The sequence below is a fragment of the Chlamydomonas reinhardtii genome, chromosome 17 (genome assembly GCF_000002595.2).
Source record: "Chlamydomonas reinhardtii strain CC-503 cw92 mt+ chromosome 17, whole genome shotgun sequence".
NCBI lineage: Eukaryota > Viridiplantae > Chlorophyta > Chlorophyceae > Chlamydomonadales > Chlamydomonadaceae > Chlamydomonas > Chlamydomonas reinhardtii.
The window spans coordinates 4,934,594-4,961,792 of record NC_057020.1 but is presented as its reverse complement, the minus strand read 5'-3'; the positions used below and the strand labels follow the sequence as shown (position 1 = coordinate 4,961,792).

The 27,199-nt window shown below is 61.1% G+C and overlaps 6 protein-coding genes across 7 annotated transcripts in view; 3 read left to right on the top strand and 3 right to left on the bottom strand.

Moving 5' to 3' along the window:
* CHLRE_17g734644v5 (uncharacterized protein) overlaps positions 1-2,311 on the bottom strand; it is a 7,822-nt gene extending 5,511 nt beyond the window's left edge. The window contains exons 1-6 of the mRNA XM_043072509.1: positions 1,976-2,311; positions 1,566-1,631; positions 1,054-1,194; positions 834-933; positions 572-658; positions 122-294 (exon numbers count right to left, since the gene is read on the bottom strand). Of these exons, the coding sequence (XP_042914968.1) occupies positions 122-294; positions 572-658; positions 834-933; positions 1,054-1,194; positions 1,566-1,631; positions 1,976-2,065 (657 nt within the window). The 5' untranslated portion in view covers positions 2,066-2,311. The remainder of the gene's footprint in view (positions 1-121; positions 295-571; positions 659-833; positions 934-1,053; positions 1,195-1,565; positions 1,632-1,975) is intronic.
* Positions 2,312-2,418: 107 nt separating this feature from the next.
* CHLRE_17g734628v5 (uncharacterized protein) lies at positions 2,419-4,608 on the top strand. Its single transcript, XM_001693012.2, has 3 exons — positions 2,419-2,816; positions 2,957-3,013; positions 3,470-4,608. Exons 1-3 carry the CDS (start codon positions 2,641-2,643, stop codon positions 3,672-3,674), a joined length of 438 nt encoding a protein of 145 aa, XP_001693064.1. The 5' UTR covers positions 2,419-2,640; the 3' UTR covers positions 3,675-4,608.
* A 2,770-nt stretch (positions 4,609-7,378) lies between these two features.
* CHLRE_17g734612v5 (uncharacterized protein) lies at positions 7,379-15,663 on the bottom strand. Its single transcript, XM_043072508.1, has 18 exons — positions 14,506-15,663; positions 14,082-14,307; positions 13,858-13,949; positions 13,565-13,676; positions 13,139-13,308; positions 12,888-13,057; positions 12,530-12,638; positions 12,149-12,283; positions 11,779-11,952; positions 11,339-11,596; positions 11,002-11,133; positions 10,675-10,900; positions 10,374-10,501; positions 10,090-10,224; positions 9,607-9,795; positions 8,967-9,461; positions 8,319-8,795; positions 7,379-7,942 (listed from the first exon to the last, which is right to left on the bottom strand). Exons 1-18 carry the CDS (start codon positions 15,451-15,453, stop codon positions 7,868-7,870), a joined length of 4,251 nt encoding a protein of 1,416 aa, XP_042914967.1. The 5' UTR covers positions 15,454-15,663; the 3' UTR covers positions 7,379-7,867.
* Positions 15,664-15,709: 46 nt separating this feature from the next.
* Positions 15,710-17,591, bottom strand: CHLRE_17g734596v5 (uncharacterized protein). Its single transcript, XM_001692887.2, has 4 exons — positions 17,292-17,591; positions 17,053-17,175; positions 16,702-16,886; positions 15,710-16,404 (listed from the first exon to the last, which is right to left on the bottom strand). The coding sequence occupies exons 1-4, from the start codon at positions 17,499-17,501 to the stop codon at positions 16,230-16,232; spliced, it is 693 nt and encodes a 230-aa protein (XP_001692939.1). The 5' UTR covers positions 17,502-17,591; the 3' UTR covers positions 15,710-16,229.
* Positions 17,592-17,871: 280 nt separating this feature from the next.
* CHLRE_17g734580v5 (uncharacterized protein) lies at positions 17,872-19,397 on the top strand. 2 transcript variants are annotated; one of them, XM_043072506.1, is made up of 3 exons: positions 17,872-18,022; positions 18,243-18,364; positions 18,574-19,397. In XM_043072506.1, the coding sequence occupies exons 2-3, from the start codon at positions 18,308-18,310 to the stop codon at positions 18,817-18,819; spliced, it is 303 nt and encodes a 100-aa protein (XP_042914965.1). In that variant the 5' UTR covers positions 17,872-18,022; positions 18,243-18,307; the 3' UTR covers positions 18,820-19,397. The 2 variants fall into 2 exon arrangements, with proteins under 2 accessions (XP_042914965.1, XP_042914966.1); XM_043072507.1 differs by having other exon boundaries at positions 17,872-18,050.
* Positions 19,398-21,066: 1,669 nt separating this feature from the next.
* CHLRE_17g734564v5 (uncharacterized protein) lies at positions 21,067-27,085 on the top strand. Its single transcript, XM_043072505.1, has 11 exons — positions 21,067-21,469; positions 21,582-21,724; positions 21,789-21,870; positions 21,933-22,359; positions 22,573-22,722; positions 23,174-23,332; positions 23,625-23,741; positions 24,023-24,199; positions 24,375-24,478; positions 24,672-24,774; positions 25,148-27,085. Exons 1-11 carry the CDS (start codon positions 21,420-21,422, stop codon positions 26,120-26,122), a joined length of 2,487 nt encoding a protein of 828 aa, XP_042914964.1. The 5' UTR covers positions 21,067-21,419; the 3' UTR covers positions 26,123-27,085.
* Positions 27,086-27,199: the final 114 nt, after the last annotated feature.

The following is a 27,199-nucleotide window of genomic DNA, read 5'->3' as shown; positions in this document are numbered from 1 at the left end:
CACACACACACACACACAGCCCACGCCCCGCGGCAGGTTTCTCCCAATGTGCACACACGTACCTACATGCGCGCGCGGTGTCATGCGTCCCAGCTGCAAGTTGCAACACCCACAGACGCACCTTGGGCGTGGATAGGTGTTTGCGCAGGTTGGAATACATGCCGTCGCACACCAGCGTCAGGTGCGCGCGCGCGGAGCGCTCCACGGGGGCGGACTCGGGGCCGGTGCCGGCCGGCAAGTGGCGATACACCACCCCCGTCACCACCTCACCCTCCTGCCACTCGCCGCCCTTGTCTGCAGGAGGGCGGGGAAGGCGAACATCAAGAGGGAATCGCGAACGCAATGAGGAACATATTTCTTTGATGCAAAAGGAGGGAGGCGTGGTGGCAGGATCATTGCCACCACGGACACAGCGTCAGGACTATCAATGCAGCAGGCGGAGGGCTGGTCTTGCTGTACTTCACAGTTGTAGATCTGGGTTTGGACCCTCATTTGACCCATCCTTACTACCAATATGGTCACCATGGTAATCAGTGCGCACGCACAAATGCGGCTCGCCCCGCTTACTCACCGTTGACCAGCTTCTTGACCAGTGCCTGCCGCACGGTCACGGATGGGCAGCTGGCCGCCGCGCCCCGCAGCTTTTGGATGAAGCGACCTGCGGCAGGGAGACATGCGTGTCAGGACCGAAGGAGCAGCTTTCATCTGAGCAGCGCCCGGGTTGTCCTTCCACTCCTCAAGGCCACGCGCCAACCTACGCGTCGTTCTTCCTTAAGTCGCTCCTCCAACAGCCATCACCACAACCCCGAAGCTCCGCACATGCCGCATCCTACCGTGATGGAAGCTGCGGCCCGCCACGTCCGCGCTGTAGCCCTCCATGGGGTAGCGCACCACCGCCTGCTGCCCGCCCTTGAACAGCGCGTAGCCGTACACCTGCAAGCGGTGGATACGTGCACAGTGTTCGATATGTAGAAGGCGCGCATGCACAAACTCAGTGCCGCCTAACCCAGCCGCCCCGACAACCATCAGCCCCCCACAAGCGCCAGTGCCCACCTTGATTGCGTCAATGCCCTCCACGCAGCCCTCCAGCCCCAGCTTCTTGAGCTGCAGGTAGCCGCCCGGCTGCAGCAGCTCGCCCACAATGCGGTCAGGCTGGGACAAGTCGCGCTCCAGCAGCAGCACACGCCGACCGTCCTGTACCAATAACAAAAGCGGGCCGATACGACTTCCTAAGGTAAAGCAGTGCAAGTAACAACTGTTAGAGCCCGCACATAGTGCCTTCGGCTTCATCACATGCCTGGGCGTGTGGGTGGCGGGAACGCATTTGGGCAGGCCAGTTACGAGCAAAAAACACACGCTGAAGCAGGTAAGGTATCCTCTTTCGCTACCTTCTTTCAAATGCGGCAAACCCAGGCGTGACGGCGCAAGGGGCACGAGGCGAGGTCTGCCCTTTTAGCTTTGCTCAACGGCATGAAGCTGGGCATACGGTAGGTTGGGCTTTGAGGCCCTAGAACGCGGAAGTCCCTTGGGTATCCCTACACACTGCGCCTGTACAACATACGCACCTTGGCTTGTGCGTATGCTAGGGCCGAGCCCGCTACGCCGCCTCCCACAATGATGACATCCCACACCTGAAGGCAGGCAGGCAGGCACGGACAACCGCGGGTACTGAAGGACTCGTACCGTGTGGCACTGTCCAGAAGCCGCCGTTTTGGGCACTGCAGCTAACATAGCTCGTATATAACCTAAATTTCCACGCAGCGCATTGCAGCACTGTCGACGCGGCAATCAAACATGCCAGCGCGACCGCGGGCCATCCGATGGTGATGAGAACAAGAGTCCCCGAACGCCACGGAGTTCTGGGCCATTCGCGCTTGAGAGCTCGCCTCATACTAACGCCTCGTTAGGCATTGCCAGCGTGCTGTCAACACTATACTGTTGGGCGCGAAGGTACGCCCGTACGCGCAATGCGCACCTCAGGATCCGCGCTCGTGTCGTCGTTCGAGGGGATGGGCGGCAGTATCACGCTGTCCTCATGTGAGTGAAGGCTCGAGGTTGTACACATCCTCAAGGACAAGCTTTCTGCCGGAGCGAAGTGCGCGAAGTCCTCCTCCGCGAAACTACTCCTGATGCTGTCAGCACAAATTTATATAACAAACAAGGTATGTGTATTTGTCACTTTAATCACCCCTTTTAATGGAAGTATTGAGACACGGTGAGCGTTTATTTCTTCTTTTGTGCGATATCGATGCAACAGGTCATTAAAGCAGCATACCCGGTGTTAATATACTCGAGAACAAGTAGAAGAAACAGGAGGTTAAGTGGGCAAACGAAGTCTAGAAGTCGACTGGGATGGGAGTCATCGTGGCAGCCTCAATGCCGCTTGTCGCGCTACTTGTGCCAAATGTCAACATTATCGCAGACCTCTACATGCAAACCTATCACGGCATAAAGCAGCAAAAGTCTGAAAGCTGCAGCGCCTCGAAACCTTGAAGCCGGCGCAACTCCTTCAAACCCAACCAGTCCAGTGTAGCTTTTGCGACGCGATATTTGCATTTGGGTATTACGTCAGAGGTATTACGCTTACGAACGGCTGGTGTTTGGGTACCTGAAGCGCCGAGCCGGCGCGACTCTTAGCAAATGGGAGGAGTAGGCAAACGCAAGGTTGGAGGCGACCATAAGCATCGGAAGACATTTAAACAGCAGCGTCGCGGCCAGTTTCAGGAGCGGCACATCGACCAGGTTTGGGAGGATGTGCGCAAGACGCCGGCACAAGTTCACGACGGCAAGCATGGCCCGATGGGCACAACTTCCAAGTGAGCTGTAGCCTACAGCTTGTGCACAGGTGCTTGTTTGGGTGGCGAGTCGAACCTCGTGGGAACTGCCAACGCGTGGCTTTTCTCCAGGCCTTCACGTGCGCCTTATTTGACTCCTCTCGATGCGCGTGTGGCCGCAGGGCGGAGCTAGACGCGGATGTTCCGGGCTTCGGCAAGCACTACTGCATTCCTTGCGGGTGAGAACGGCGGGTCGTGACAAGGGCCTAGAAGGAGGAAACGACGGGATGGATGCCACGGATGGACGCGTGGGGGGGGGGGGGGGGGCGTGTTGCCGGTCTGTCCTGAGTCCGTGTGACGCGTGACCTCCGTCCACGACTGAGTGACCGCAGGAATGCAGCAGCAGTTGGGGCTTCATGGTTTATCTGGCTATCAGTGCATGCACGGTACTGCTAGCTGTACTGCAGCCCCTCCACATCTGTCTGTCCGTGTGGCCGCTCGAGTGACTGCAGTACCGCCGCAGATGGGGGCTTTGTTGTTCCTTTAACTGTGATTGCATGTATGGCGCGTGCTGTGGGTTGATGTGTCAAATGCTCGTTGTACTGCAGCCCTTGCGCATCAAGTCCGGCCTGTTCGGGGTCAGTAACGCACTGACGGGTATCCGTCCCCTGCCTATCCGCCTGGCCATTCCACAGCAAGTACTTCAACAGTGCCACGGCGCTGGCCTCGCACGAGGGCGAGCGGCCGCATAAGCGGCGCGTCAAGATGCTCACCACGACCGCCCGGCCGCACAACCAACGCGACGCGGAGGCGGCGGCCGGCATAGGGGCGCCCGACAACGGGCCCAAGCTTCGAGCCGGCACAGCGGCTGCAGCTGCAGCATCGGAGATGGTGGAGTAGACACGTCAGGACTGATAATGTTAGCAGGGAATATGGCAGTCGTAAGTACCGCCCTGACAAGAGCAGGGCTGCGGCTGGGGAGACACGGACGATTGGAACAACTCCCCTGGCTCTGCACAGGATGCAGTGTGCGCCCGTCATGGTAGTGCGCACGGACAAACGGCAAAGCCAGGCTTGCTACGGTGTGCGATGGGACAGTTTCAAGGCAGGTTGGTGCAGCTGATTCCGAGACCCCAGAAGATGGCAAACAATTTGCAGCGGCAGGGCAGGAGTGCGCGGCTGGTCGAACGCCGGAGTTGCTGTACCGAAACGTTCCTGGCTGGCTGGAAGGCTTGCTAGGGTGGGAGGGCCAGAGCAGCGGTGTTTGTGGCATGCACTTGGTTCAGTCCTGCGTGTACATCCAGTACCATGATATGGTGGTAACGGCGCATGGGCAGGCCGCAGACGCGATGGACAAGGGCAGTGACGCACGTGCTTGGGCACTTGAGCGGGGCGGTGGCTCTCCGCAGTATGTTGGAGGCTATGTGGCCGTCCCAGAAACGGCAGGATGTTCGCTTGTCTAGAAGTGCGGAACGCGCTCTATGGTACGTAGTTATCGGAGACACGGAGAGCAGCGACGAGATTAGGTATGTCACACGGCCCGTGCCTAGCTGTTTGGAGGCGTAAGCGGTCATGCCGATGTAGAGGGCTGCGGCCCCACGCGTGTTGGCGTGGATAGCCGAGTGGACATGCTCGCGCAGTGCGTTGGAGTGCGGTTGACGTGCTTGTGCTTGACTGGACGCATTATGGCGGGCCGTGCCTGTACGAACCGACCTCGGCTATGTCCGGGAGATGAGATAAACTCGCTTGTCGGTGTTACTTCCAGGGGTGATCACGTAAACATACCGTACGCTGGACTCGGCAATGGTTCGCCCCCTCTTAAGCCCTCGCCCTCCCTCGCCCTCCATCAGGGTTGCGTAGTTCGTAGAACGCGTACTATGTACTACGTACTGTACGCTGCCCTCGTCGGCTAGTACGTTGGGAAAGTACGTTGTGCTGGGGAAACCAGCGTGGTGGGCCGTGGCAGCGCTGTGGCGGGCGAGGGGCGCGAGGGGTGGAAAGGATGTCCGTCGAAGTTCGCGAACCATGGCTGCTCTCCGCACTGCAGCTGTGTTTTCTTATAACATTATGAGTATAATAAGATGAAGGAAATTCCGCTAGAAGACTATGGATGCGGATTACAATTGAAGGGACAGCCCGACAAGCGGGGGCACGCCGTACCCACGCCGCGAAGGGCCATCTGCGACCCAGAGAAACAACACCCGCCCCCTGGTTGGCTGCCGACCTTCATAGTGTTACGCACATGAGTCGAAGCCAAGCCGAAGCCCGCCAAAGCCCCACCGCCACGTAACACCCCTCATCTCGTTTAGGTCTTTTGGCGGCAGCACCAACGCACAACAAGGCGCGACAGGCCAGAGGTCTGCCGACATCCCCATCAAACGCAAGCACCACACATTTTCTCGTCGGCGTCACAGACGCGCAATGTCTTGGCCCGGAGGCCCATGTCCGGAAAGAAGACTATGGCCGCGGAAATCCAAAGTCACACTGATTCGGGCATGGTGCGGGCACGCGTGTCGTGTTTGCACCGGCTTTCCCCCCGGATTTCGTGGCCCAGCGTATTATGCAACGTGTTTAACGTACTGTACTAGAAATCCTAGTACGCTGTATTAATACCGTATTATGGATGCGGATTACAATTGAAGGGACAGCCCGACAAGCGGGGGCACGCCGTACCCACGCCGCGAAGGGCCATCTGCGACCCAGAGAAACAACACCCGCCCCCTGGTTGGCTGCCGACCTTCATAGTGTTACGCACATGAGTCGAAGCCAAGCCGAAGCCCGCCAAAGCCCCACCGCCACGTAACACCCCTCATCTCGTTTAGGTCTTTTGGCGGCAGCACCAACGCACAACAAGGCGCGACAGGCCAGAGGTCTGCCGACATCCCCATCAAACGCAAGCACCACACATTTTCTCGTCGGCGTCACAGACGCGCAATGTCTTGGCCCGGAGGCCCATGTCCGGAAACGTCGGTGCCGAGGCACCACAAAGGGAAACCGAGCCGGAAACTGACCAAACCACCAGTACACCACAACACCTCGCCACGGGCACACCGCCCTCCACCCGCCCCACCAGCGAACTAGACCGACCCATCAAACAGGCACGCGCGCGCCCGGAGGCGAACAGGAGCACCAGCCGCCCGGGCGCCCGGGCAACAGCCGCCCGGGCACTCACAACCCGACACCCGGGACTACCCGACCAGCGTCACCTGCTGCCTAACGGTCCCTGAACCGCCATGCTACGAACGGCACCCGCAACCTAACTATCTGCTGAGCCAGCAAGGCCGCCGGTGGAGACGACGGCGGGCCAGGCGGCACGAGGAGAGGCGCCGAGGAGCACCACGGAACATCGAAGCTTGCGCCGGGCCACGAGCGACCACCAGGGCCACCCGTAACCTGCACACACGAAACCAAAAAGCGACCACAGAGCAGAACGAGCGCGGCCGGCCACCCAGACGCGGCCAGCCGCCACAGAACGCGCGATGCCGAAAACAGGGCGCGACGCACCCACCCAAGGCCGAAGCCATCCAAACCAAGTCGTAACCAAGTCGTAAAGCCTCACAGAGCCCGCAAAAGGCTACAAAAAGTTAGTAACGAAAGCCAAAGCCGCCAACGAAAATGTTGTGCGCTTCCTCACGAGCCGAGGCTCGTAAGGCTAGGGGCTGAGCCCTAGAGGCTTGTGTGTATGATATATACAGCTGTCAAGACTGCTGGGGTATTATGGAGAGAGGGTCGCGTACTACGCAACCCTGCCCTCCATGCTAGCGTCCTCCGCGCCTGCGTCCTCCGTCCCCCCGCAAGCGCGCACATATGCCTCTACTCAGGCTGCACGGGGTACGCAAGAACATGCTTGGTACGGGATCTTGGGGGGTCTTTCGGCAAACAGACGAAGACATTTTTGGGATTTCGGCCACTTTTGGCCAAGGACAAGGGGTTCCAGCGGCTACTCCACGGCCGAAACCTGCGTGGCATATGGTAAGAAGGCTCAAAGGGCTCTATCTATGGGTGCTGACGGCGGGAGACTGAGGTTGGGTCGGCGGGAAGCAGGGGAGGAGTGGGCGTGTCGTGTCGGTGTCGACATCGTACGGGTCGGGGTGGAGCCCCCGGAAAAATTTTGGGGGTGAACGAAGCGGCGGCAGCCTATTTCGTTAACTAAACGAAGCCATTTTAAGGAATTCGGCCACTGACGCCGCCCCTGCCTTCGTAAGATACGAGCGCTGCGTTCGCACCTCCTGTCGGAGCTTTGGGGGACCCCCCCCCCCCCCCCCCCGCAAGTCCCTTCTTGCTACGCATTTATGTGGGCACGGGTGGGAGCCACACACATCGGGACTACGCTTTCCTGCCCCTTGCCATGTTCCATCACGGTTGCCTGCGCCTCGCATCGGTCGGACTCTGCATGGCTAGGCAGTCCGCGATGAAGATGCCGGACGATGCTGCCTTCGAGCTGGGCCAGTATCAGGTTGACCTGGAGGCTGGCGGCGAATTGTACGTCCTTGGTGTGCGCCGCGTGTCCCGACCCAGCCGATGCGCCAAACACCTCAGCGCGCTGAGCCGTCTACTCAATCACGGTTAGCTGCACAGGGCCACACTGAGCGCCCACTGGAACTCAACCCCCTCAGTTACAGGCTTTTCAATGTGCCTGCATTTGCATTTACGCATTTCAATGCCTACCCGCGCAGTTACATTAAGAGCTCACAAATGAGCCTTGGGGGCACCCCGCTGCGACTCGGCGCCGGCGGCTGGGCTTGTGGCTACACAGCCAGCCCCTCCCCCTCGAGCCTGCGGGCATCAGTCACGGTGCCCGCCCTGTGGCACATCCCCCAACCCGACCAGATGCTTAGTCAGGAATCCCAGCATACACCCACATCGCCTGCAGCTCATGGCTGCCGCAAGCCTGCACAAGACGCCCATCTTGCGCTACACTGCATCAACCCGTGATCTCACTTTCATATCTTGCCGTTGTAGCTTAATGCGTAGAGACATAGACACGCCCCAGTCTGCGCAGCACTGCCCTACGCGTTAGGTACCAGTCAATCAGTCCAGGATGTCACGGTCGCACGCTGTATTCCTCAAGTCGCTCACACAGCTCGGTCCGCTTACTCCTCGTCCTTGGGCCCCTCGGCCGCCATGCGCCGCAGCATCTTGGACGCATGCGGGCCCGTGTCCTCCACCTGTGAGCCGAGGTCACGAAAGACAGTCAGCCAGGAACCGTAGCAAGTCAGGCGGGACATTGGCACAGTAATGAAGGGCATTAGGATGGTGCAAAGCAGTACGGCCGCAACAACACTCACACACAACACACACGCACACACACACACGCGTATGCAAGGTAACTTCAGGTAACATCCGTAAACCGTCGCCTTGCTGCATCGCATACACTGTCTTTGCGCAACGTTTTCCTTGTGCTCTTTTCCACACACACACGTCGCGTCATTGGGCGGGCTTTCGTTTCGATTTTTTAACACACACACACACACACACACACACACACACACACACACACACACACACACACCACGCACACCCACACCACATTGCACTACGCACCAGCTTGGTGAAGAAGCTGGCGGGGCTCTTGAGCAGCGTGGTGGGCGAGTCAAACTCCTTGAGCTGGCCCGCCGCCATGGCCAGGATGCGGTCGGAGAAGATGATGGTGTCCAGGCGGTGCGCAATGGTGACGGTGGTGCGGTCCGCGAAGGCCTTGCGGATGGTCTTCTGGATCAGCGCGTCCGTCTGCAGGTCCATGGCCGCCGTGGCCTCGTCCAGCACCAGGATGCGTGTGCGCTTGAGCACACAGCGCGCCATGCACACCAGCTGCTTCTGGCCCAGCGAGAAGTTGGAGCCTCCCTCCGCCACGGCGCTGTCCAGCCCGCCCAGCTCCGCGACCGCCTCCTTCAGGTGCACCAGCTCCAGCGCGCGCCACAGCTCGCCGTCGGGCTGTTCGCCAAAGGGGTCCAGGTTGGAGCGCACTGTGCCCTTGAACATCACCGGCTCCTGCGGGATGATGGCGATACCGGCGCGGACCTGCACACGAACCAAGAGCAACGCGGCGTGCCACAATCAAAGGTGATAGGTTTACAGGCTAGACCTACGCTCTAGCAGCGCGTCAGGAGAAGTGCATTAGCGCATGGGCTCGGGACCACTGCGAGTGCGCCAAGTTTTGCACCCAAACGCACGCACAGGCACGATGCGCACCTTCTGCAGCTTGATGTTGGCCATGTTGATGCCGTCGATGACGATGCGGCCGTACGCCAGCTCGAACATGCGGAACAGCGCCATCAGCAGCGTGGTCTTGCCGGAGCCGGTGCGGCCCACCACACCAATCTTCTCGCCGTCCTTGATGTGGAACGACACGTACTTGAGCGCCAAGGGCGCGCCGGGATAATAGCGCAGGCACACCTTCTCGAAGCGGATGTCGCCCTGCGTGGGCCAGTCTTTGGGCGGCTCGCCGTCGGCCGACACCAGCCCGTCGCCCTCCACCTTGATCTCCACCAGCGACTTGCTCTTATCGCCCATGCCCGCCAGGTTGCCGGCCGAGGCGCCGGGGGCTGCCGCGCCCGGCAGCGGTGCAGGCGCCAGGTCGGCCTCCTGCGGCACGTTGCTGACAAAGGTAGCGATACGCTCCACGGCGTCCCACATGGACACGGTGTCGGCGGCGCCGCGAACCACCCAGGTGAAGAACACCAGCACCTGTGGCAGTACATTGAGCATGGTATTAGCCAGTGAGCAGTTGACTGCAGTGATAGCAAGAACCCCAGTACGCACATGACATGTGGAGTGGGTAAACGGTCCGGTTATCCCACCGCAACCGCACAGGCATGCGCAGCTCACGCACCTGGATGGTGTTGGAGATGGCCAGGCCCACGGCGGCGGGGCCCACGTCTTCCTTGTAAGCCACGGACAGCAGGCAGGTAGCCAGCACCATGACGGCGCCGTAGAAGTCGCACCAGAAGGCCAGCCACAGGTGGCACTGCTCCGTGTTGAACACGGACAGGTGGTTCTCGTTGATGCGGCGCAAGTTCTCCTGCGAGAGGGAGAGGTCCAGGTGAGAGGGTTACATTCATGACTAGTGCAGGAAGTGGTAGACGGTAGGGGGGGATGTCAGGCGCGAGTAGGGTGGGCTTCGGGGGTGGGGGTTCTGTAGGATGTGTACACGCTTGCGCTGTACGACATCCAGCTTCCCATTTGCCGAGTTGAGTTAGGTGGCCAGGATGGAGTGCTGGAAACACCAAGACCGCTTAGATACGGTATTCTGAACTTCCCCTTGCTGCCTGCTCTCTGGACATAATGCTCACGCACACAAGTCCCGAAGTCTCACCTGGATGAAGTAGTTTTCGGCGTCAAAGGCCTTGATGACCTCCATGCCGTGCAGCGACTCGTCCACATGCACGAAGACCATGGACGACGTCTCGCCCGCCCAGCGCTTCATAACGGTGGCCGCGGGTAGGTACACCTGCGGGGCGACAGGACATGCATGTACCAGGACAGCCCGCACGTCAGCACCCGTTGGCGTGCCACGGTCAGCGCTCAGTGCAGCAACACCTCCAGCGCCGAGCCCTGGCAGTACCGACCCCAGCCACGTAACCACCCACACACACACACCTGCTGCATGGTGAAGAAGGCCAGGAACAGCGCGCCGGTGAGCGCGGCGTAGATGTAGAGCGCTGAAGTGACGATGCCCAGCGAGGTGAGCAGGATCATCAGGTAGATGGTGCTCATGTGCAGTGTGTCTGCATGCGGGTGGGGCGAGGCGTGGGAATACAGGAAGGGCTTTGAGTTTGAGCTCTATGACGCAAGTGCATGTTGGTATACCTACGGCACGCTATGTGACGCAACGGCACGGGAGCACCGCAGACGTTGAAGGTGGCAATCCACACCCCTACGGCCAAGACCGCGACCTCACCCGGCAGCGTCTCGTCGATGGTGTCCATGTCCTTGGCGAAGGCATTGAGGATGTCGCCCACGGGCGTGCGCAGGAAGAACAACAGCGGAGCGCGCAGCACGCGGAAGTACAGGTCGTTGTGCAGCTTGATGGCACCGCGCAGGTGCCAGAAGCTGAACAGTGTGTCGCGGCATAGCAGGCAGATGACGAACAGCATAACGAAGCCAAAGTATCCACAGATGTAGGCCTGCAGGTGCACCCAGGGCGGACAGTGGGCGTCAGGATAAGCGCAGCCTCGTTATGTCCGCACCTACGCCCATGCCCGCCACAATTGTGGCGGCCACGCACCGTGCTGGCGGCGTCCATGGTGTCGTACTTGGGGTCCGAGTTGATATAGTTCTTGAACGAGCCGGAGGGGTAGAAGCCAAAGTAGTCGGGTGACGCCCACCAGCGGATCCACGTGTCCGACAGAATGCGCACCTGTAGGTTGTCATGACATGCAGGAAACCAGAGCATGACGTGCAGAACAAAGTAAGACGTGCCACGCGCGTGGCCCGCACCTGCGAAGTATGTCAACCCATGACACTCCCATGGCAAGTCTAGGCGCCATTGGACAGTGTGCACGCACATACGCGTGTATGGATGCGCCAGAGTGCTATTAACACTTCAAGGCAGTCGTGCTCACCGTTTGCGTGAACGCGAAAATGCACATGCTGACAATGAACAAGAAAAGGCCGCCGGAGCGCACGTACACCATGAAGCTCTGGCCCACTGTCACGCGGCGCGGCACGCCGTTGAACAGCGCCGCGATCTCCTCGGGCGTCTCGTCCAGCGCGGCGGGGTTGACCTCCTCGCTGACGCGGCCCAGCGGCCGCTGCCCGCTCTTGCGCTGCTCCGCGCTGCGACGCTCGTGCGAGCGAGCCTCTTCCGCTTGCTTCTCCTCCTGAGATCAATCAGTGCAACCCAGTTGCGACTCAGGGCAGCATGCGTGTTGGATTGACGAGGTACGGTACTCCGACAAGCGTCAGCAGCCATGGCAGCCGCACCAACCACCACCGTACAGGCATGCGCGTTCTATGTCAATCAGCCCCTCCCTTTCTTCAGGCACAACACAGACACACCCACCTCCTGCGCCAGCTTGTTGAGCGAGTCCTGCACCGAGTCGCTGGGGCGGATGCCGGCCTTGGACGAGCGCTGGAAGGACTTGCGGCCGTCGCTGTCCTTGTGCTTCCAGCCCTCAATGGTGTTGGACTTCTTTTCCGGCTGCTCCTCGTCTTTCTTCTCGCCCTCGGCCGGCTTCTGCTTGGGCCAGAGACACGCAACTGAAAAAATGTGCCCATTGCTTCAAAGTGTTTGATACTCGTCGCTCACATCCATCAGTCCGTTAGTCTCCCGCCATGTCCACATCCATACGTCGCACTCCGCTCTACGTTGCACAAGTCGCACTCTGCTCTACATGGCCCTCTAATGTCAACGCCCGGGGCTCAAGGCGCACCTGCACGCCGCTCTCGCCGGCCTCCACGGTGGCGAACAGCAGGTGGTCCACGGGCAGGTGCTTGTTGAGCGCCTCGGGGTTGTAGGGGCCAAAGTACAGCGACTTGCCGCCGTCCGTGATGCAAATGTTGGTCACCTGGGGAGAGGGGCCAGCGCCGAACAGGAGCGCCTCAATGAGAGGCCGCACCTCTTCATGCTAGAGCCAGAAAAGGCCACGCCTTGAGGGGGCCTCCAGGCATGGCTAGTTCGACGATGGCGCTGATGAGCAAGGGGGAGGGGGACCTCTCACAGCGCACAAGTAGCGCTGAGGGCGGTTGCCCAATTCAAGTCTCCGTCCCCTCTCGTCCCGCTCTGTGAAAGCTCCACCACCTCGGCCCCGCACCTCGGGCAGCAGCTCCAGCTGGTGGGTGATCCAGATGACGGCCTTGTCCTTGAAGATGCCCTTGATGCACTTGTCAAAGATGTGGCGCGCCGTGTGCTGGTCCACCGCACTGCACAGAGGGTGAAGTCGGCGGAGGTGGGCGCGGACAGGGCGCGCAAATGTTTGAAAACCCCAAAACGTAATACAAACGCGAGGGGGCCCTGCACCAAGCACATGGTCCTCGCGCCCGATAGCTTGCTAGCGATAGATGCTCTCCCCACCTTGCCCCTGTGTGCCCCTCGTCGACGTCCCCGCCGCCCCCTCCCATTCATTTCGACACACCCTACCCTGCCTCGCCCTGCGCCGCCCACCCACCCACCTGAGCGGGTTGTCCAGCAGGATGAGGTCGCAGTCGTGGTAGGCGGCGCGAGCCAGGCACACGCGCTGGCGCTGGCCGCCGGACAGGTTGATGCCGCGCTCGCCCGCCATGGTCTGGTCGCCCTTGGGCAGGATCTGCAGGTCCAGCTCCAGTGCGCAGGCGTGGACCACCTGCAGGCGACAGGGAGGAATGCGGGTCAGGGGATTGGACCCTCCGGGCAAGCGACCATGTCTCTGCACCGGCGCACCCACCTTCTTGTACTTGTCCTCGTCGAAGGGCAGGCCGAACGTGATGTTGTCGCGCAGCGTCAGGTTCTGTACCCACGGCGTTTGCGGCACGTAGGCCATTAAGCCACCCACGTGCAGCGCGCCGCTCTCCAGGTTCATGTGGTTCAGCACCGCCTGGAAGATGGACGACTTGCCTGCAATTGCAATGAGGGCAACGGGGCAGCTGACAACTCAGGAACCCCCCTCCTTCCTACACGCGGTACCGTAGTCCATCTGTACCGTAGCAGGGCCGAGCTGGCTGTACTTGCAAGGCATTTGCGAAGCAACCGCTCCGACCTCTACCTCCCAGCTGCTGCGATAGTAACCACGTGCTTTCACATGGCTCCCAGAATCGCCAAACTGCAGTACTAACTCCACTAATGCCACCACGACACAACAGCCAGGACTCACCGCTGCCCACGCGGCCCACCACCGCCACCACCTCGCCGCTCTTGACCTCGAAGCTGGGAATGCTGAGGCGGAAGTCCTCTTTGCTGCCTGGGTAAGACAGCACGGCGTTGTCCTGCGAGCGTAATAGCCAGGGCGGCGAGGCCCAACGTCTGTGTAAAGGACTGGTGGGTGGCTGGGTGCCCGACCCTCAGTCCAGTTCGCACGCACAGGCACCAGAATGCGGCGCCCCTCTATGGACGCGCAACCCTGCCTCGCTGCCAACGCCGCGTCCATATCCGGTCCCCCACACTCACGAAGCGCGCCTCCACAATCTTGCTCTTGGGCGCGTCCTCGAACTCGTCCAGCAGCATGTAGCGCTCCAGACGCTGCAGCGAGGCGACGGCCTCTGCACGGAGGAGGGAGGAGGGGGTTCCAGGTATGAGTTGCGAAGCGGAAAGAGGAGGGGTGGCGTCAGTCGTGACACCTTAGTCGTGTGCACATGTGCAGGACGGGTCCACGCAACCTCCCGCCCACGCACCCGAAGAGCCTCGCAGCGCCTTGGGAAGCACCACCAGCGGGAAGCGCAACGTGTTGAACAGCGACAGCACGGTGAAGGCGAAGGTGGAGTCGAAGGGGCCCTTGTTAAACACGTAGGTGGCGAAGATGACCAGCGCGATCAGCGGCGGCACGGCAAACACCACGCACAGATTGATGGTCTTGATGACGGCCGTACGCGACATAAGCTTAATCTCTTGCACGCGTACCTGTGTTGCATGAACAGGGCAGAGCACGGCGTTCAGTGCTGTATGGCAGCGCGCCCCCGCAGCAGCAAGCCGGTTGCCTGATGTGCCCCGCCAGCCCTCCTAAGCTTCCGTCCCCACCAACCCGAATCCCACGTGCCCACCACAAGCCCCCCTCTGGCCTGCCGTACCCGGCGGCTCTCACGCCCCAGACGTACTCACGTCTGACACCTGTTTGGCGAACGACTTCTCCCACACGTAGAACTTGACCAGCTTGATGGCCAGCAGCACCTCGTGCATGCGCTGCACGCGCGCGTCCGACACCTCCACCGTCTCCAGCTTGTACTTGGCGATGCGGTAGCCCAGGTAGTACTGCAGCGGCAGGATGAACACCACGACGCCCAGCGCAGGCAGGCCGTACGTGCCGTTGGTCAGGTAGAGCAGTAGCGCAATGATGGCGACGGCCTCGAGCGGAGCCGTCCACACATTCTGCAGGTGCGCCACGCCCTCGTACAGCTTGGCGCAGTCAGTGGCCACCAGCGACACCACGTTCTCCTCGTGCACGTTGTGGATGCGGAAGGTCTTGCGGTACACGGCGGCCATGAGCGCGGCGCGGATTTTAATGCCCACGCGCACACATGCATCGCCCATGCGCTGCAAGGCGATGCCGACGAGGATGGAGTCCAGGAAGAACATGGTGGACAGGATCCATCCCAAACCCTTGCCGGGGATGGAGGTTCGATTGTACATGTTGCCCTGCTTTTCGACGGGCGTGACGTACTGCACCAGCGAACGCACGAAGTAGAAGGCCCCCACGAGGACGAAGCAGCTCCAGGTGAGCTTCCAAGCCGCAGCAATCAGCACATCCACGCCGAACGAGCGCCGCAGCGCGCGAACCAGCGAGGGCTTCTTCGTGGCATCGCCGCTGTTACGCAGCTTCAGTTCCTCAGCCCAGGCCGCGTCAAACTTGGACACGGCCACCTCAGCGGCCTGGTCGCCGGGCATCCGCAGCTCCTCGGGCTTGATGGTGCCCTTGCGCCCCTTGCCAACGACCGCATAGACCCAGGTGAGGAACAGACGTTCAATGAAGGTGTCATTCCTAATGTTCTCCTTCGCTAGCGCCGCCTTATCATACTTGGTCAGCGCCTGTCTGCGCGGCACTTCGGCCATTTCTTCGCTTCCCTTCTACTGGCTTCCAAGCGGCGCCGCTTAAAGCCCCCTGCCGCTGGGGCTGACTACGCGGAGAAAAGCTTTCTAACTAGTGAAGCTGGGCCACCAAAGCACCCAGAGGAACACAAGTTCGAAAACTGGTGGTGAAGAGCAAGGAGTTGTCCTGCACCAGGTCCTGGTAATGAGCTATGAGAACTATCAAAGTGTCTCAGAACCAGAACTTTGTGCGCTGGCAGTCGGCCGGAATCGGGACTTTGTTGGTGGATTGGTCAAGCAGAATCGCGGAGCGGCGACCACACGCTTTGTACCCTGCCAAGCGGAAAATTATCAAGTGCACATTTGTCTGCCCGTTCGATTCATTAAGCTTGAGTGAGCAACGCCCAATTCACGCGTGCCCCACTCCTGGCCTGCAGCCCCCCCGTCTATTCCCCACAACGACCCGTCTGCTGAATCCATATCCGCTGCTATCAGTGACGGCCCCTAGTCGCGGCCTGCCTGTATAACGTCTGCTCAAGCCTCTGTCCAGCACCACGGCACACACGAGCCTCGAGGCTGACCCAGATGCTGACCACGCAAAGCTTCCTTTGGTGGCCCATGGCCCATAGGGTTTCTACTCCAATCTTTCAAGGCCAACATACATGCTGTGATCGCCGTCCCAATCATGCTAAGCAACATGATATCTGACCTGCTACAGCTTGCTGCTGCAAGATCTGTCACAGTCAAATTAACGTGATTAAACACCCCATATGTGTCCCGTCGAGGGTTGATGCCACTCATCAGTCACACACCTGCTGCACAAGGAACTGAGGTGCTGCATCCGGAACCAGGATTGTCCACCTGGAGGGGTGAAGCTTCGATGTTGTTGCCGACTCATATGTGTGCCACGGATGTGGGCTGGCTAGAGGGGAAAGGTTGGTACGTGGAGGACAGCGGCGGGTGCAGCGCGTCCGGCTGCAGGCGCACATGCGAGGCAGGCGGCAGGCGCAGTGGGCAGGCAGGGGATGTGTCATTAGTTCAGCAATAGCCACGACCTGGGCATATTCCGCATCCATGTATCACAGCAAACACAATCACTAACAAGCCCGTCCCGTCACCCGTCATGTCACCCGTCCCGTGAAACCCGCCCCGCATAGAGATTGACACGAGCGTGCTTCTGCTGTGACGCACGTGTATCAGTCGCGGTGTCCAAATTATTGCGATACTGCAAGGTGAGGCAACAGCCTGTCACCCAGGCTCGTATTGACACACCTGTGGCGGTGGTAGCCGGCGAAGGGGTCGGCCGAGGGCATTTGCCCGTAGCCTCCTGCAGCACCGCTTCCACCCCCAGCGCCACCCTGGTGGTGCGCCCCAGCGGAAGACGACACGGGCTGGTAAGGCACCTCGCCCTGCGTAGAGGAGCGGTGTAGACTCCAGGCCAGAACTGCGCCTGCCACCTGCAATGAGCATCCATCCACACCGCATCTTGCACTTGCAGTGCCACGGCAAAGTCGCCAGCAAGGTCCCGTGCCGAAACCCTAAACCCAGCAAAGCCACTACCATTAGCATCCCTGCCCAATGCTTATGCCTGATGCTGTCGCTGCTGTCAGCTTTTGCACCCACCTTGCAGAGCATTTCGAGAATTGCGAAAAAGAGGAGCCATCCACGTCCCCGGGTCAGGTGGTGGGTAGACACTGAAAGGCGGATGATATCTATAATGACGGATGCGCTGCTGAAAACAGTGAACTGTAGGAGGGCGGCTCAACTTCAGTGAGTGACTTCCGCGGATGTTGCAACTCATAGTTCCTTCCAAACCAAGCAGCGCGCCAGGGACGTAGCCTTTTCTCCCAGGCTGCACTCACCAGCACCAGCAGCTCCGAGCTGGCCAGGTAAATCGAGAGCAGGCCCATCAGCGCGATTACTGCACTGACCCCATCGCTGTAAATCCAAATTGACGTGAGCAGTGTTAGACCTATTGTAGTGATGGCAGAAAGAGCAACATAGCTTGCTCGGGGCCCCTGGAAGGCAGCAGGTGCTCCCGGCCCTCCAGTCAGCGAGAGCCCAAGCTGCATGATGCTGCTGTGCGTATACGGTACGTATGTGTGATAGTGTACGTGGAGCAGCGACGTTCCTGGTCTGCTAATGGAGGCGTGGCTCCAAACAAACCCATCCGCACCCGTTGCATGGCAGCTCGGTTTACCCCTGTCTACCAGCGTTGTTCACGCGTGAATCCTGCAACCCCCACCTAGACACCCACCTACCCTGCTCGACGACGGGCTGATGCATCGAGAAGACCCCCCCCCCCCCCCCCGCACCGCCTATGAGAGCACTTAAGAGTCGCAGGTGTCGTTTCCCAGCGATTCGGCCGCCATCACGGCTGCTGTGCCAGGTCTCCAACTTTGTGCTCGCTGGCTTCCTCGGCTTCGCATTGTTAGTCTTTAAGCATCTTCGATAACAGGCCATTCTCGATTGACTCCTTTGATTATTCAGCGACGCCCATCTACAGCCCCGGGCCGCAGCGCACCGTCCCCGCAGTCAACCGGCGTCAGCAGGCAACAGGAGGGGCGCGGCAACAGCTCTGCGTCCACGCCAGGTCATTCGCACAGTCGGGGAGCTAGAAGGTAGCTCAGGCGCTGGCGCGCTCAGGCCCGGCGCGCTCAGTGGCGGGGGGGCAGCAGCAGCAGTTGGAGGGATGTCTGCTTTCGCTTCGGGCTGCTCATTTTCGCTGCCTGCTCGGGTGGGTGGGGGCTCGTGTACAGGTAGCCGGGTAGCCAGCAAGGTTCACACTGTACTCCTGCCCCCTCCCTCCCCAGGTGTGTGCGAAGTGCGGGCGGCGCATGCTCGGCAACAGGCAGCGCTGCCTGCAGGCGGTCGTACCATGGGGGGCTCACGTTCTCACCAAGTCCAAGTGTGCAATCACTGCGGGACGGTGTGGGTGAGTCCACTTTGCGGGCAGGCGGCTGGCTGGGTGACGGCTGGGTGGCTGGGTGACGGCTCAGATGGGCTCAGTGGGTGACGGCTGGCTGGGTGACGGCTCAGTGGGGCTCAGTGGGGCCCAGTCGTGGTCTCAGTGGGTAACGGCTGGTTGACGGCTCAGTCGTGGGCTCAGTGGGACTCACTCACTCTACCCTCCCGACGGTGCAGGGATGTGACGTCAACTCCGCAACCAACATCCGTCACGCGCTGGTGGAGATGCTGCTGGGGCACAAGCGACCTGCATCGCTGCAGAATGGCGGCGGCGGGGGCGGCGGCGGCGGGGGCGGCGGCGGCGGCGGCGGCAGCGGCCGCGGGGGCGCGTGCGCGCATCTTGGTAGCGGAGGGGGCGGGAAAGGCCACGTGGATGAGGAGAGCGCAGTGCCGCCCAAGAAGCGGCGCAAGCGCGCAGGCTGAGGAGCCGGCTGGTGTCTTGGTAGCGGTCCGCGGTGGGGCTGGCCGGGCATGCGTAGCGGCATGACAAGAAGTGCGGCTGTTGACAACTGTGCTGCGTCTGGCTGCGGTTGGCTCTGATGTGGCATCGCGGTTGTTAGGCACCTGGTTTGGCTATGTACCTGTGATTGACGTGCTTGGAACAACGCAACACGCCTGTGGGTGTGTGATGGGACAGGGTTTAGGCAGGTTGGCGTGGTCCGTAGGGTGCAGCTGATGCCCATACCCCAAGCAGACGGCAGACAGTTTGCAGTGGCAGAGCAGAAGTGCATGGCTGGTCGAACGCCAGAGTTACTGTACCGACAAGTTGCTGGCTGGCTGGAAGTTTGCTGATGCGCATTCCTCACGCTCCGGGCGCCCGGCCAGGCGATAGCACCACACAGACACACCGCAACGCCACACTCGCAATGCAGAGCCGGTGGAAACCGACCCCGGCTATGTCCGGGCGATGAGGTTGTTCGGTCTCAGACTGTGGAGGGGCTCAGCCCCTTTTCCCTTGACCGGGGAACAATTCTCTCTGCCTGGTTACCCCTTATCTCTTCTGATGTCATATGCGTTCACATTCGCGTTGGAAAGCATTTCGTTATGGTACTACGTGCGCAGATGCGGACAGGGGGAGCAGTGCGGGCTTCGAAGGGGCACGGAACGCGGAGCGTTTGGGGCAGTGGTGATGCCAACCACAGCTCAGCACGGGTTTCTCATCTACCAGCCCACCATGTAGCGAAAGCATTCTCGATAAGATAGCGATGTGCAACAGTGCCAATCAGGCAGTCACCTGCCGTGCAGTTGTAGCTCTTGCCCACTTTTGTGCGGCCGCCACGTTCATGGGGCGTGATGGGGCGCGCAACATGGCGCTCGAAAGCGCTTTAGGGCGGCTTTAACGCTTAATGGAGGGAGCAGTCAACAGGTTGCATTGGTTACATTAGGGACCTGCTGACGCAGTTCAAGAGCCAGTGACGTGGAATGCGATCACCCTGCTCTGGACTCCAGGGGCGTGCCGCCCGCAACGCCGTCAGCCTACTCTTGCTAGTACTGGTGGATTCAGGACAGTGCGCACCTTCAGTACGTTCGGTGCAATCAGCCGGGCATAATCGCACAGTTATGGGCCCTCAAAGTTCCGGGTCGGTCGTCGGGGTCGAGGGTCCCCAAGGTTTCAGCACGCGGAATGTGGGTGGAGCTGCCAGATTTCGTCTCCGTGCCCAGAACGCCCTTCTAAAACTCCGCCCAATAATATAAACAATAGCACACATAAGGATGCACATGCTAGGGCATTTTCAAAACCATTGGGCGTGCAGGCGGCGGCAGCGGCGGTGGCGGGTGGCCGCGCAGTGAAGAAGGCGGCGAAGGACGACGATGACAGCGACTATGAGCTGTCAGCAGGTGCAGGCTCAGTGTTTCGAGAGTGCAGGGCCCAGGGGTCCAGGGTCTTGGCCCGCCCTGAGACAATTAATGTGAGTCAGATCGAGCCTGGCCTGCAGGTCTTGGGCGTCGTTCAGGTTTGGGATGCAGGGGTCATGGGTACAGGGCCAGGGTCGGCGCGGCTCAGCCAGTCAGGGTCAGGTTCAGCGGTCATGGTCAAATTCAGCGGCCGAGGGAGGTGAGGAGCTCCGGGACCTTAGCGTGCCCTTACCGTAGCTCCGGATGAACTGGCCGCCCATGTCATCAACGATGCTTAAGAATGCGGAACAGAGAAACCAAGCGAGCACAACGGTTTAGAGGCCTGGACGCCGGCACAGCAGAACAGAAAGCGTGAGCAAAGTAGCGACAGCAGTTCAATGACAGTTGCCCGTCGAGATAATTGCTGCGCGGCATCCGGCGTTGTATAGCTCAGGACACTCAGCTGGCGCATACGGCGTCACAGGCTGGGCTGGCGCGGGCTAGCCGAAGACATGCGTCACGACAACGCGTACCCCAGAAATGGAACGCAGCCGCATGCACCGCTGAAGAGTGCAGTAACGACGTACTGAAACTTAGCCAGTCCATGAAATAATTGTCTAATGGGTGCGGCTTTCTTGGCCCAGCAATGGCGGGGGGTGGGGGTTAAGGGGGGTGGTATGGGTGGGCGGCGTGTGGGTGGGGGGTGGGGGGGCGGGAAGGGGGGGGGGGGGAGGCGAGGCGAATGAGGGGCAACCGAATGAGGCGAGTGCACAGCCAAACCGGCCAACCCCGCAGCCTACAACCCTGAGACAGCATTTGCATGTATAGTATATGGAAGCACGCTACAGTTGTATGCGCAACGAACAAAGGACACGCGCCACCAGCAGAATTGTCCTCAATAGCCCGACCGCGCTTTTGCACGCTGTTAAGCCTATAGCAGCATTCAACACGGCTAGTTCGTGTGTCAAGTTTTGCGTGCTTGGTCTCAGCGGCTGAGCCAGTCTTAACGCTCACCTTATCGTCCGCCTGCGCCTTATCGGTGCCCAGGACCTCTTGAGAGCATTGCCGGCCATGCAAATGGGCGCCTAATGCGGCTCACATAACGCTGTGGGCACAGCGTGTGCCCGTCTGCCGCCAGCGAGAGCTCAGCAAATTCGGCCATCGTCCACAGCGCTTGGGCCTGAGCAATGAAGAGCCTTGCGGCCCACAATAACACCACCACAACTGTATTATACAGGTATCGCTTTGAAGACCACAAAATCTAGTTTGTGCTGCTGGTGATGTCCGCCGTCGCCCCTTGTTTCCCACTTTCGGTGTTTTACAGCAGCTCGTGTTCTTTGTTATTTCAGGAGCTCCAGTCTTCTTTTACCAGTGCCTTGCACTGGCAGGGGTGGGCCCACTAGCACATCGGGGAGGAATTGCTCCGCCCCTGTCAGCGCCCGTGCAGGCGCCCGTCGCGGCGTGCACAATGGGGCGGCTGCAGTACATCCAGGTTGGTATTGTGGCGTCCAACTGCTGAGAGCTATTCCTCACAGCCGCGTATGCTTGCCGCGCAGGTGGGCTGGACCTGCTTGACACGGCGGAGTCGAGCGCTGAACAGCTTACGCCACGGCGCCTGTTAAATCGACGGATAAAAAGGTGTGTATCGGTTGTGCGCTGATGGACCGGCCTCTGCCTGACCCAGAACCATGCAATTGCAGCTGCCTCTCGCCGGCACAGCTGGCTGGCCTGGTTCTGTCGGAAGTTGGAAACTTCGACCAGCAGAATGCCTCGCACGCACTGTCGAGGTTGGCGAAAATGTACCGCGGGCGACGACGGAATAGCCATCAGCACTCGCGCGGCAGCGACGTCGACCGCGCCCGCGCCGCGGCGGAGCTGCGGCCAGCGGTGGAGGCGCTCACCAAACGCATGCACCAGCTCATAGGCAACTATGACTCCTGGGACACGACGCTGTCTTTGTGGGCGTACGCGCAGCTAGACCACTACGACGAGGGTGCGCTGCGTGCGCTGTGCGACGCGGCGGTGGAGGTGGCGCCCATCTTCAAGCCGGTGGACTGCGCCAACGCCGTGGTGGCGTTCGCGCACCTGGACTACGTGCACCCCGAGCTGCTGCGGCAAATCGTGCAGGTGGGCGTGGGCGCGACCTTGTGGGTGTAACAGGTAAAGTGGCAGTGGCGCTGAGCTTTAACGTGCTATGGCAAGTGTTGTTGGGCGGTTAGGCGGGCTATGTTTCCATTGTATTGAACGGTCAAGGCAGCTGAGAGTCCCACCTACGAGTCCGCTTAAGCCTCACGTTGTGTCCGCACCTTGCCTCCTCTCGACTCCAAACCATCCAAACAGACGGTTCTGGACACGCTTGATGACTACGCGCCCGGCGAGGTGTGCCAGGTGCTGTGGGGGTTTGCGCGGCTGGGCGTGCACCCCGGCCCCGCCTTCCTGGCTGAGGTTGTGGACGCCGTTCAGTGGCGGCTGCAGGGCTACGGCACGCAGGTGGGGCTGAGGGTACGTGTGTGGGTGTGTGTGGAGCGGAGGGCATGGCGGGTGTTGGGGCCGGCGGGCAGGTGGGTGGGTGTAGAGCTTAAGAAGATCCGCAGTGTGCACGAGTGTTGTTTTGGGTGGTGGCGGCGGGGGCTGAGCAGGTGAACTTGCCATATACGTGTTGTTGGAGAGGCAAGTTACAGTTCAAACTTTGGGCGTGAAAAGTGAGGGCGTGGGCGTGGACAAGTCATGAGGGCAAAGGGCGAGAAGTCCCGGGGATTGCGCTTGAAGCACGGTAAACACTGTCACAGACACGGGACATAGGCGACCGGGTATGTACTCGAATATATCATAGGTTTACATCGTCGCGTTCCTTCAATTACACGTGAGAATGGGTCTACCCAGGTGGACTTCTTGACAATACGGCACCCGTAATCGCACCTCAATGCGCACACGCACATAGGAGCTAGGCATGGTGCTGTGGGCGCTGGTGCGGCTGGGCTACAAGCCGGGGCCACGTTTCCTCCGCGACGTGGAGTCGGTGCTGCTGGCGCGCCTGCCGCACATGGCGCCCGGGGACATCGCCATTACCGTGTGGTCCTTTGCGCGCCTGCGCTACAAGGTGGGGGCCCTGTGGGTGCTTGGGGCAACATCGCAAGTTTGGGAACCGTTGTCATGACAGCTTGAAAGGACGCGCGTACCCCGGCAACAGCTGCAGCTGCACCTACAGCACCATGGCATAGCCATATTGGCCTCCTGGCATCGCCGCTGCTCCTCTTCGTCCGAACTTCGTCCCAATCTGAACACTGCTGGTCTGGCTGGGGTTTCAGGAGCCCTTGGCCTGTCTCTGCGTTTGACCACACCCTGCGCCCTGCCTACTTATGCACCGTCTTTTCGCCCGCCACCTTACACAGGCCGTCCGATTCCTGGATGAGGTGCCTGCCGCCGTGGGCCCGCAGCTGCATAAGTGCCGCAGCTCGGAGCTGTGCAGCCTCATAAGCGGCTTCGCCACCGCGCATCACTACCACAAGGTGCGTGTTGGCAGGTCGAAGCGGTGTGGGTGACAGCTGTGACAAGACGTGTTGTGTATGGAGGCGAGTGCTGGCGGCGGGCGTCTCGAATGCTCCATACCTGAATCACAAACATTTCCTTAAGAAACGTCGACGAGTGTTGCCGATGGGGGGGGCGCCCTACAGCCGGCTGTCTGAATTCCGGATGTTTGATGCTCTCCCCCTGACACCTGGAGCCGGGTTCCTTGCATCTCATCTACACGCGAACGCAACGCGCCCACATCACCCGCTCGCGCCCGCAGAGCCTGCTGGACGCGGTGGCTGACGTGCTGCTGTCGCGGCTGGACGGCCTGAGCCACCACGAGGTGGCCACGGCGCTGTGGACCTTCGGCACCTTCCGCCACCGCCCCGCGCACCCCGACTTCGCCAAGCAGGTGGCGGCGGCGCTGTACGCGCGCATGCGTAGCTTCAGTCCGCAGGTGTGTTGGGCGCCGCAGTGCTACGGTGCTGGGGGGTGCATGAGGGTTGCGGCCCACGTCGGGCCTGCTGCAGGACAGGGTCAACTCGGGAGTTTGGCATCGCTGGCGGCTGGCAGGCATGATCCCGTCGTAATCATGGCACCACCACCACCACCACCACCACTGCCGTTCGCAGGGCCTGGCCATGGTAGTGAAGGCGCTGGCGCAGCTGCAGTGGCGCTCTGAGCCGCTCATGGAGCAGCTGATCGCGGCGGCCGAGGCCAAGCTTAACGCCTTCAAGTGAGGGGGCTGTGCTGCGATTGGTAGTTAGAGGAATAGGGATAGCAGCTGTAGTGGGCGAGATGACATTGCTACTAGGCAGTGGGTGCTCAGTTTTGCACTAGGGCGTGTTGCTTCGCGATCAGGCACCGTATCACGACAACCCCCTGCCGCGCCCCTACGCCTCCAACCTCGACGCCCACTCGGAATTCAGGCCGCTGGAGCTGTCGCAGCTGCTGTGGGGCCTGACGGCGCTGCAGTGCCGCGACCTGCACATCTACTATGCGGTGGTGCGCCGCTGCATCGCCATCCTCAAGGTGCGACAGATAGGGCGGAGGGAGCGGGCGGGGAGGCGATGCTGGTGTAATCAGGCAATCAGAGAAGGGTCACATGCTCAGTCGTATGGCGTCGTAGAGGAGGCTGATATTGAAGGGGATGAGGCTGCTGGGGGAGGGCCTGTCGCCACGTTGCGCGGATCTTAGGGGCTTTGAATGCAGCAAGGCATTTGCGCATTATCGTATTATGGCCACGAGGAGTGCCTGTCCAGCAACCCGCTCCTGGCCATTCAATCCTGCCTATGTGCCCCTGATCCTGCCAGGTGCCCTTTCCACGCACACATGAACCTCGTGCCCCGGCCGTCCACGTCTGCCTCGGACACTCATCCACCCCCACACCTGTCACCCCCAACAGGACCCGGCCCACCCGCACTACCGCACCATGACGCACCACCGCGTGGTGAACAGCGTGCTGGGCAGCTGCCAGCAGCTGGGCTACGTGCCCTGGACGCTGATCGACTTTGCGGAGAGCAAGGGCATCCGCGTGCGCCAGCCCGACATCCTCAGCAGCCGAGACGAGGACGACGAGGGCGTGCCGTACTCGCACCAACAGCAGCAGCATGCTGACGCCGTCGAAGGGTGCGGCCACGACAGAGCTGAACAGCCTTGGGGGGCGAGCACAGGCAGCAGCAGTAGCAGCAGCCGGCGGCACCAGCGCTGTGCGGAGGAGGAGGCGCTGTGGGCGGAGGCCGAGCGCGCGCACTCGCAGCAAGTGGCGGCGGGCAACAGCAGCAGCGACGCCGCTATGGCCAGCGCCCCTGACGCGGTGGTGCTACTAGAGCAGGGCCTGATCCCCCATGTGTCTTCCTCGGCAGCGGCGGACGCCAGCCACGAGGCGGCGGCGGTGCACGCGGCGGCGCAGGGCGAGTACCGGGCCCTGCAGCAGCCCAAACCGCAGCCGCTAGCCATGCTAACAGAGCGCGGCAGCCGGCATGCGACGGGCATGATTGTCTTGGCGGGCGCCGCGGCGGTCGTGGCTGGCGAGGGTGTGTCGGCGGGTGATGCCGAGCAGCAGTCCGCAATGTCAGCACCAAACGTTGCGCAACTGCAGGAATCGGCGCCAGCCGCAGCTGCACTGGACGGCAGCAATAGCGGCAGCAACGGTGCCAAGGTGCTGTCGCCTCGCCCCCGGCTGGGGTCGGCGCGGCGAGGCGGGCCGGTTGTTGCTGGTGACGCCAGCCCCAAGGGTGCCAGTGCGCATGTGGCTGTGCCGGTGGATAGCGCGGCGCCAAGCGGCGCGAGGGCCCGGGCTCTGTTCAGCGACCCCCGGCGTGACAGCCCGTACAATGTGGGCATGGTTGCCGCCACGCCGCTAACGTTTCAACGCTGAAGGCAGCTCCCAGGTTGACACAAGTACTTGCGTTGCAGTCATGGCATTCATGCAATCTGCTGAAGCGACGTTGGGCGGTGGCTCAGAAGGTTTCTGGTTATGGCACGAGCATGCAAGAAGGGCGTTACATGTATACGACTAGTCCCGCGCACTGGCGCGGTACACATGTTCACGGTTTCCACGCTGGGGAACAACACAAAGGCAGGTGCAGCGCCCCGGCAGCAGATTGGGTTTGATTGTGAGCGTAGGTGGGGACAGCAAGTCCTGCTGTGCAAATCTGTCGTTGAGCACGCATGCGCTGGCATGGTGGTCTTGGCGGGCGCCGCGGCGGTCGTGGCTGGCGAGGGTGTGTCGGCAGCGAATGCCGAGCAGCAGTCCGCAATGGCAGTTCCGTAGGGTTTGACCTGTAATAGTTACGGTTTCCAATCTTTAAACAAACATACTTGTGAAGCCAGGGCATGCATTAGTGCTGCGCCCGAAAGAGCACGAACCCCAGACCCCAGCCTCCTATGGCTGCTCCCCGACCGGAGCTGCTGGAGGGCGGTGACGAATTGTGGCACCAATCTCAAGAGGCAGCTCGGGAAGCAGGCGGCGCAGGCTGCGGTGGCGGGATCGGCAGCGGCGGCTGCGCAGCCGAGGGTGTGGCTGGCACTGCGGAGGTGTGTGAGCGTTGGCGCTTGCAAGGGGCCGGGCAGCAGACTTCGCAGCGTCAATGACAACTGTGGGCCTTGCTGTGGGCGGCAGCTGCTGGTGCCGCCGTGCCACACCGCAATGGTTACAGGCGCCCAAGCCTTGCGCCGCCGGGCGCCGGCCTCGGTGGCGCTGCCGGCTGCAAGAGCGACGAGCCGGCAGAGGACAGCGACGAGGAGGAGGACAGCGACTCTTGAGCGTTGAGGTGGAGCTGTTGTGAGGTGGCCTGTTCTCACGTGGTGGCCTCACCTACTCCTGTAACCGCAGCATAAGACTGTGCCCTCTGCCGTTGTGCCCTCGGGTTTGGGGTCAGGGGGGGGGTGCAAGAGGGGAGTAGGGTAAGGTGGCGCAACCGGTGGCGACTCGCTGGACCAACGGTGACGACCA

Excerpts from the sequence above, each read along its gene's own strand:
- CHLRE_17g734564v5 (XM_043072505.1), top strand. The coding sequence starts at position 21,420 with ATGAAGAGCCTTGCGGCCCACAATAACACCACCACAACTGTATTATAC. Across the intron at positions 21,871-21,932 it reads TTAAATCGACGGATAAAAAG|CTGCCTCTCGCCGGCACAGC; the intron begins GTGTGTATCGGT and ends ATGCAATTGCAG. Across the intron at positions 23,742-24,022 it reads CCGCGCATCACTACCACAAG|AGCCTGCTGGACGCGGTGGC; the intron begins GTGCGTGTTGGC and ends TCGCGCCCGCAG.
- CHLRE_17g734596v5 (XM_001692887.2), bottom strand. The coding sequence starts at position 17,501 with ATGCAGCTTGGGCTCTCGCTGACTGGAGGGCCGGGAGCACCTGCTGCC. Across the intron at positions 17,176-17,291 it reads GCTCGGAGCTGCTGGTGCTG|TTCACTGTTTTCAGCAGCGC; the intron begins GTGAGTGCAGCC and ends GCCCTCCTACAG. Across the intron at positions 16,887-17,052 it reads TTCTCGAAATGCTCTGCAAG|GTGGCAGGCGCAGTTCTGGC; the intron begins GTGGGTGCAAAA and ends TGCTCATTGCAG.
- CHLRE_17g734580v5 (XM_043072506.1), top strand. The coding sequence starts at position 18,308 with ATGGGGGGCTCACGTTCTCACCAAGTCCAAGTGTGCAATCACTGCGGG. Across the intron at positions 18,365-18,573 it reads ATCACTGCGGGACGGTGTGG|GGATGTGACGTCAACTCCGC; the intron begins GTGAGTCCACTT and ends CCGACGGTGCAG.
- CHLRE_17g734612v5 (XM_043072508.1), bottom strand. The coding sequence starts at position 15,453 with ATGGCCGAAGTGCCGCGCAGACAGGCGCTGACCAAGTATGATAAGGCG. Across the intron at positions 13,677-13,857 it reads AGATTGTGGAGGCGCGCTTC|GACAACGCCGTGCTGTCTTA; the intron begins GTGAGTGTGGGG and ends TTACGCTCGCAG. Across the intron at positions 8,796-8,966 it reads CCAACATCAAGCTGCAGAAG|GTCCGCGCCGGTATCGCCAT; the intron begins GTGCGCATCGTG and ends GTTCGTGTGCAG.
- CHLRE_17g734628v5 (XM_001693012.2), top strand. The coding sequence starts at position 2,641 with ATGGGAGGAGTAGGCAAACGCAAGGTTGGAGGCGACCATAAGCATCGG. Across the intron at positions 2,817-2,956 it reads CCGATGGGCACAACTTCCAA|GGCGGAGCTAGACGCGGATG; the intron begins GTGAGCTGTAGC and ends GTGTGGCCGCAG. Across the intron at positions 3,014-3,469 it reads CACTACTGCATTCCTTGCGG|CAAGTACTTCAACAGTGCCA; the intron begins GTGAGAACGGCG and ends GCCATTCCACAG.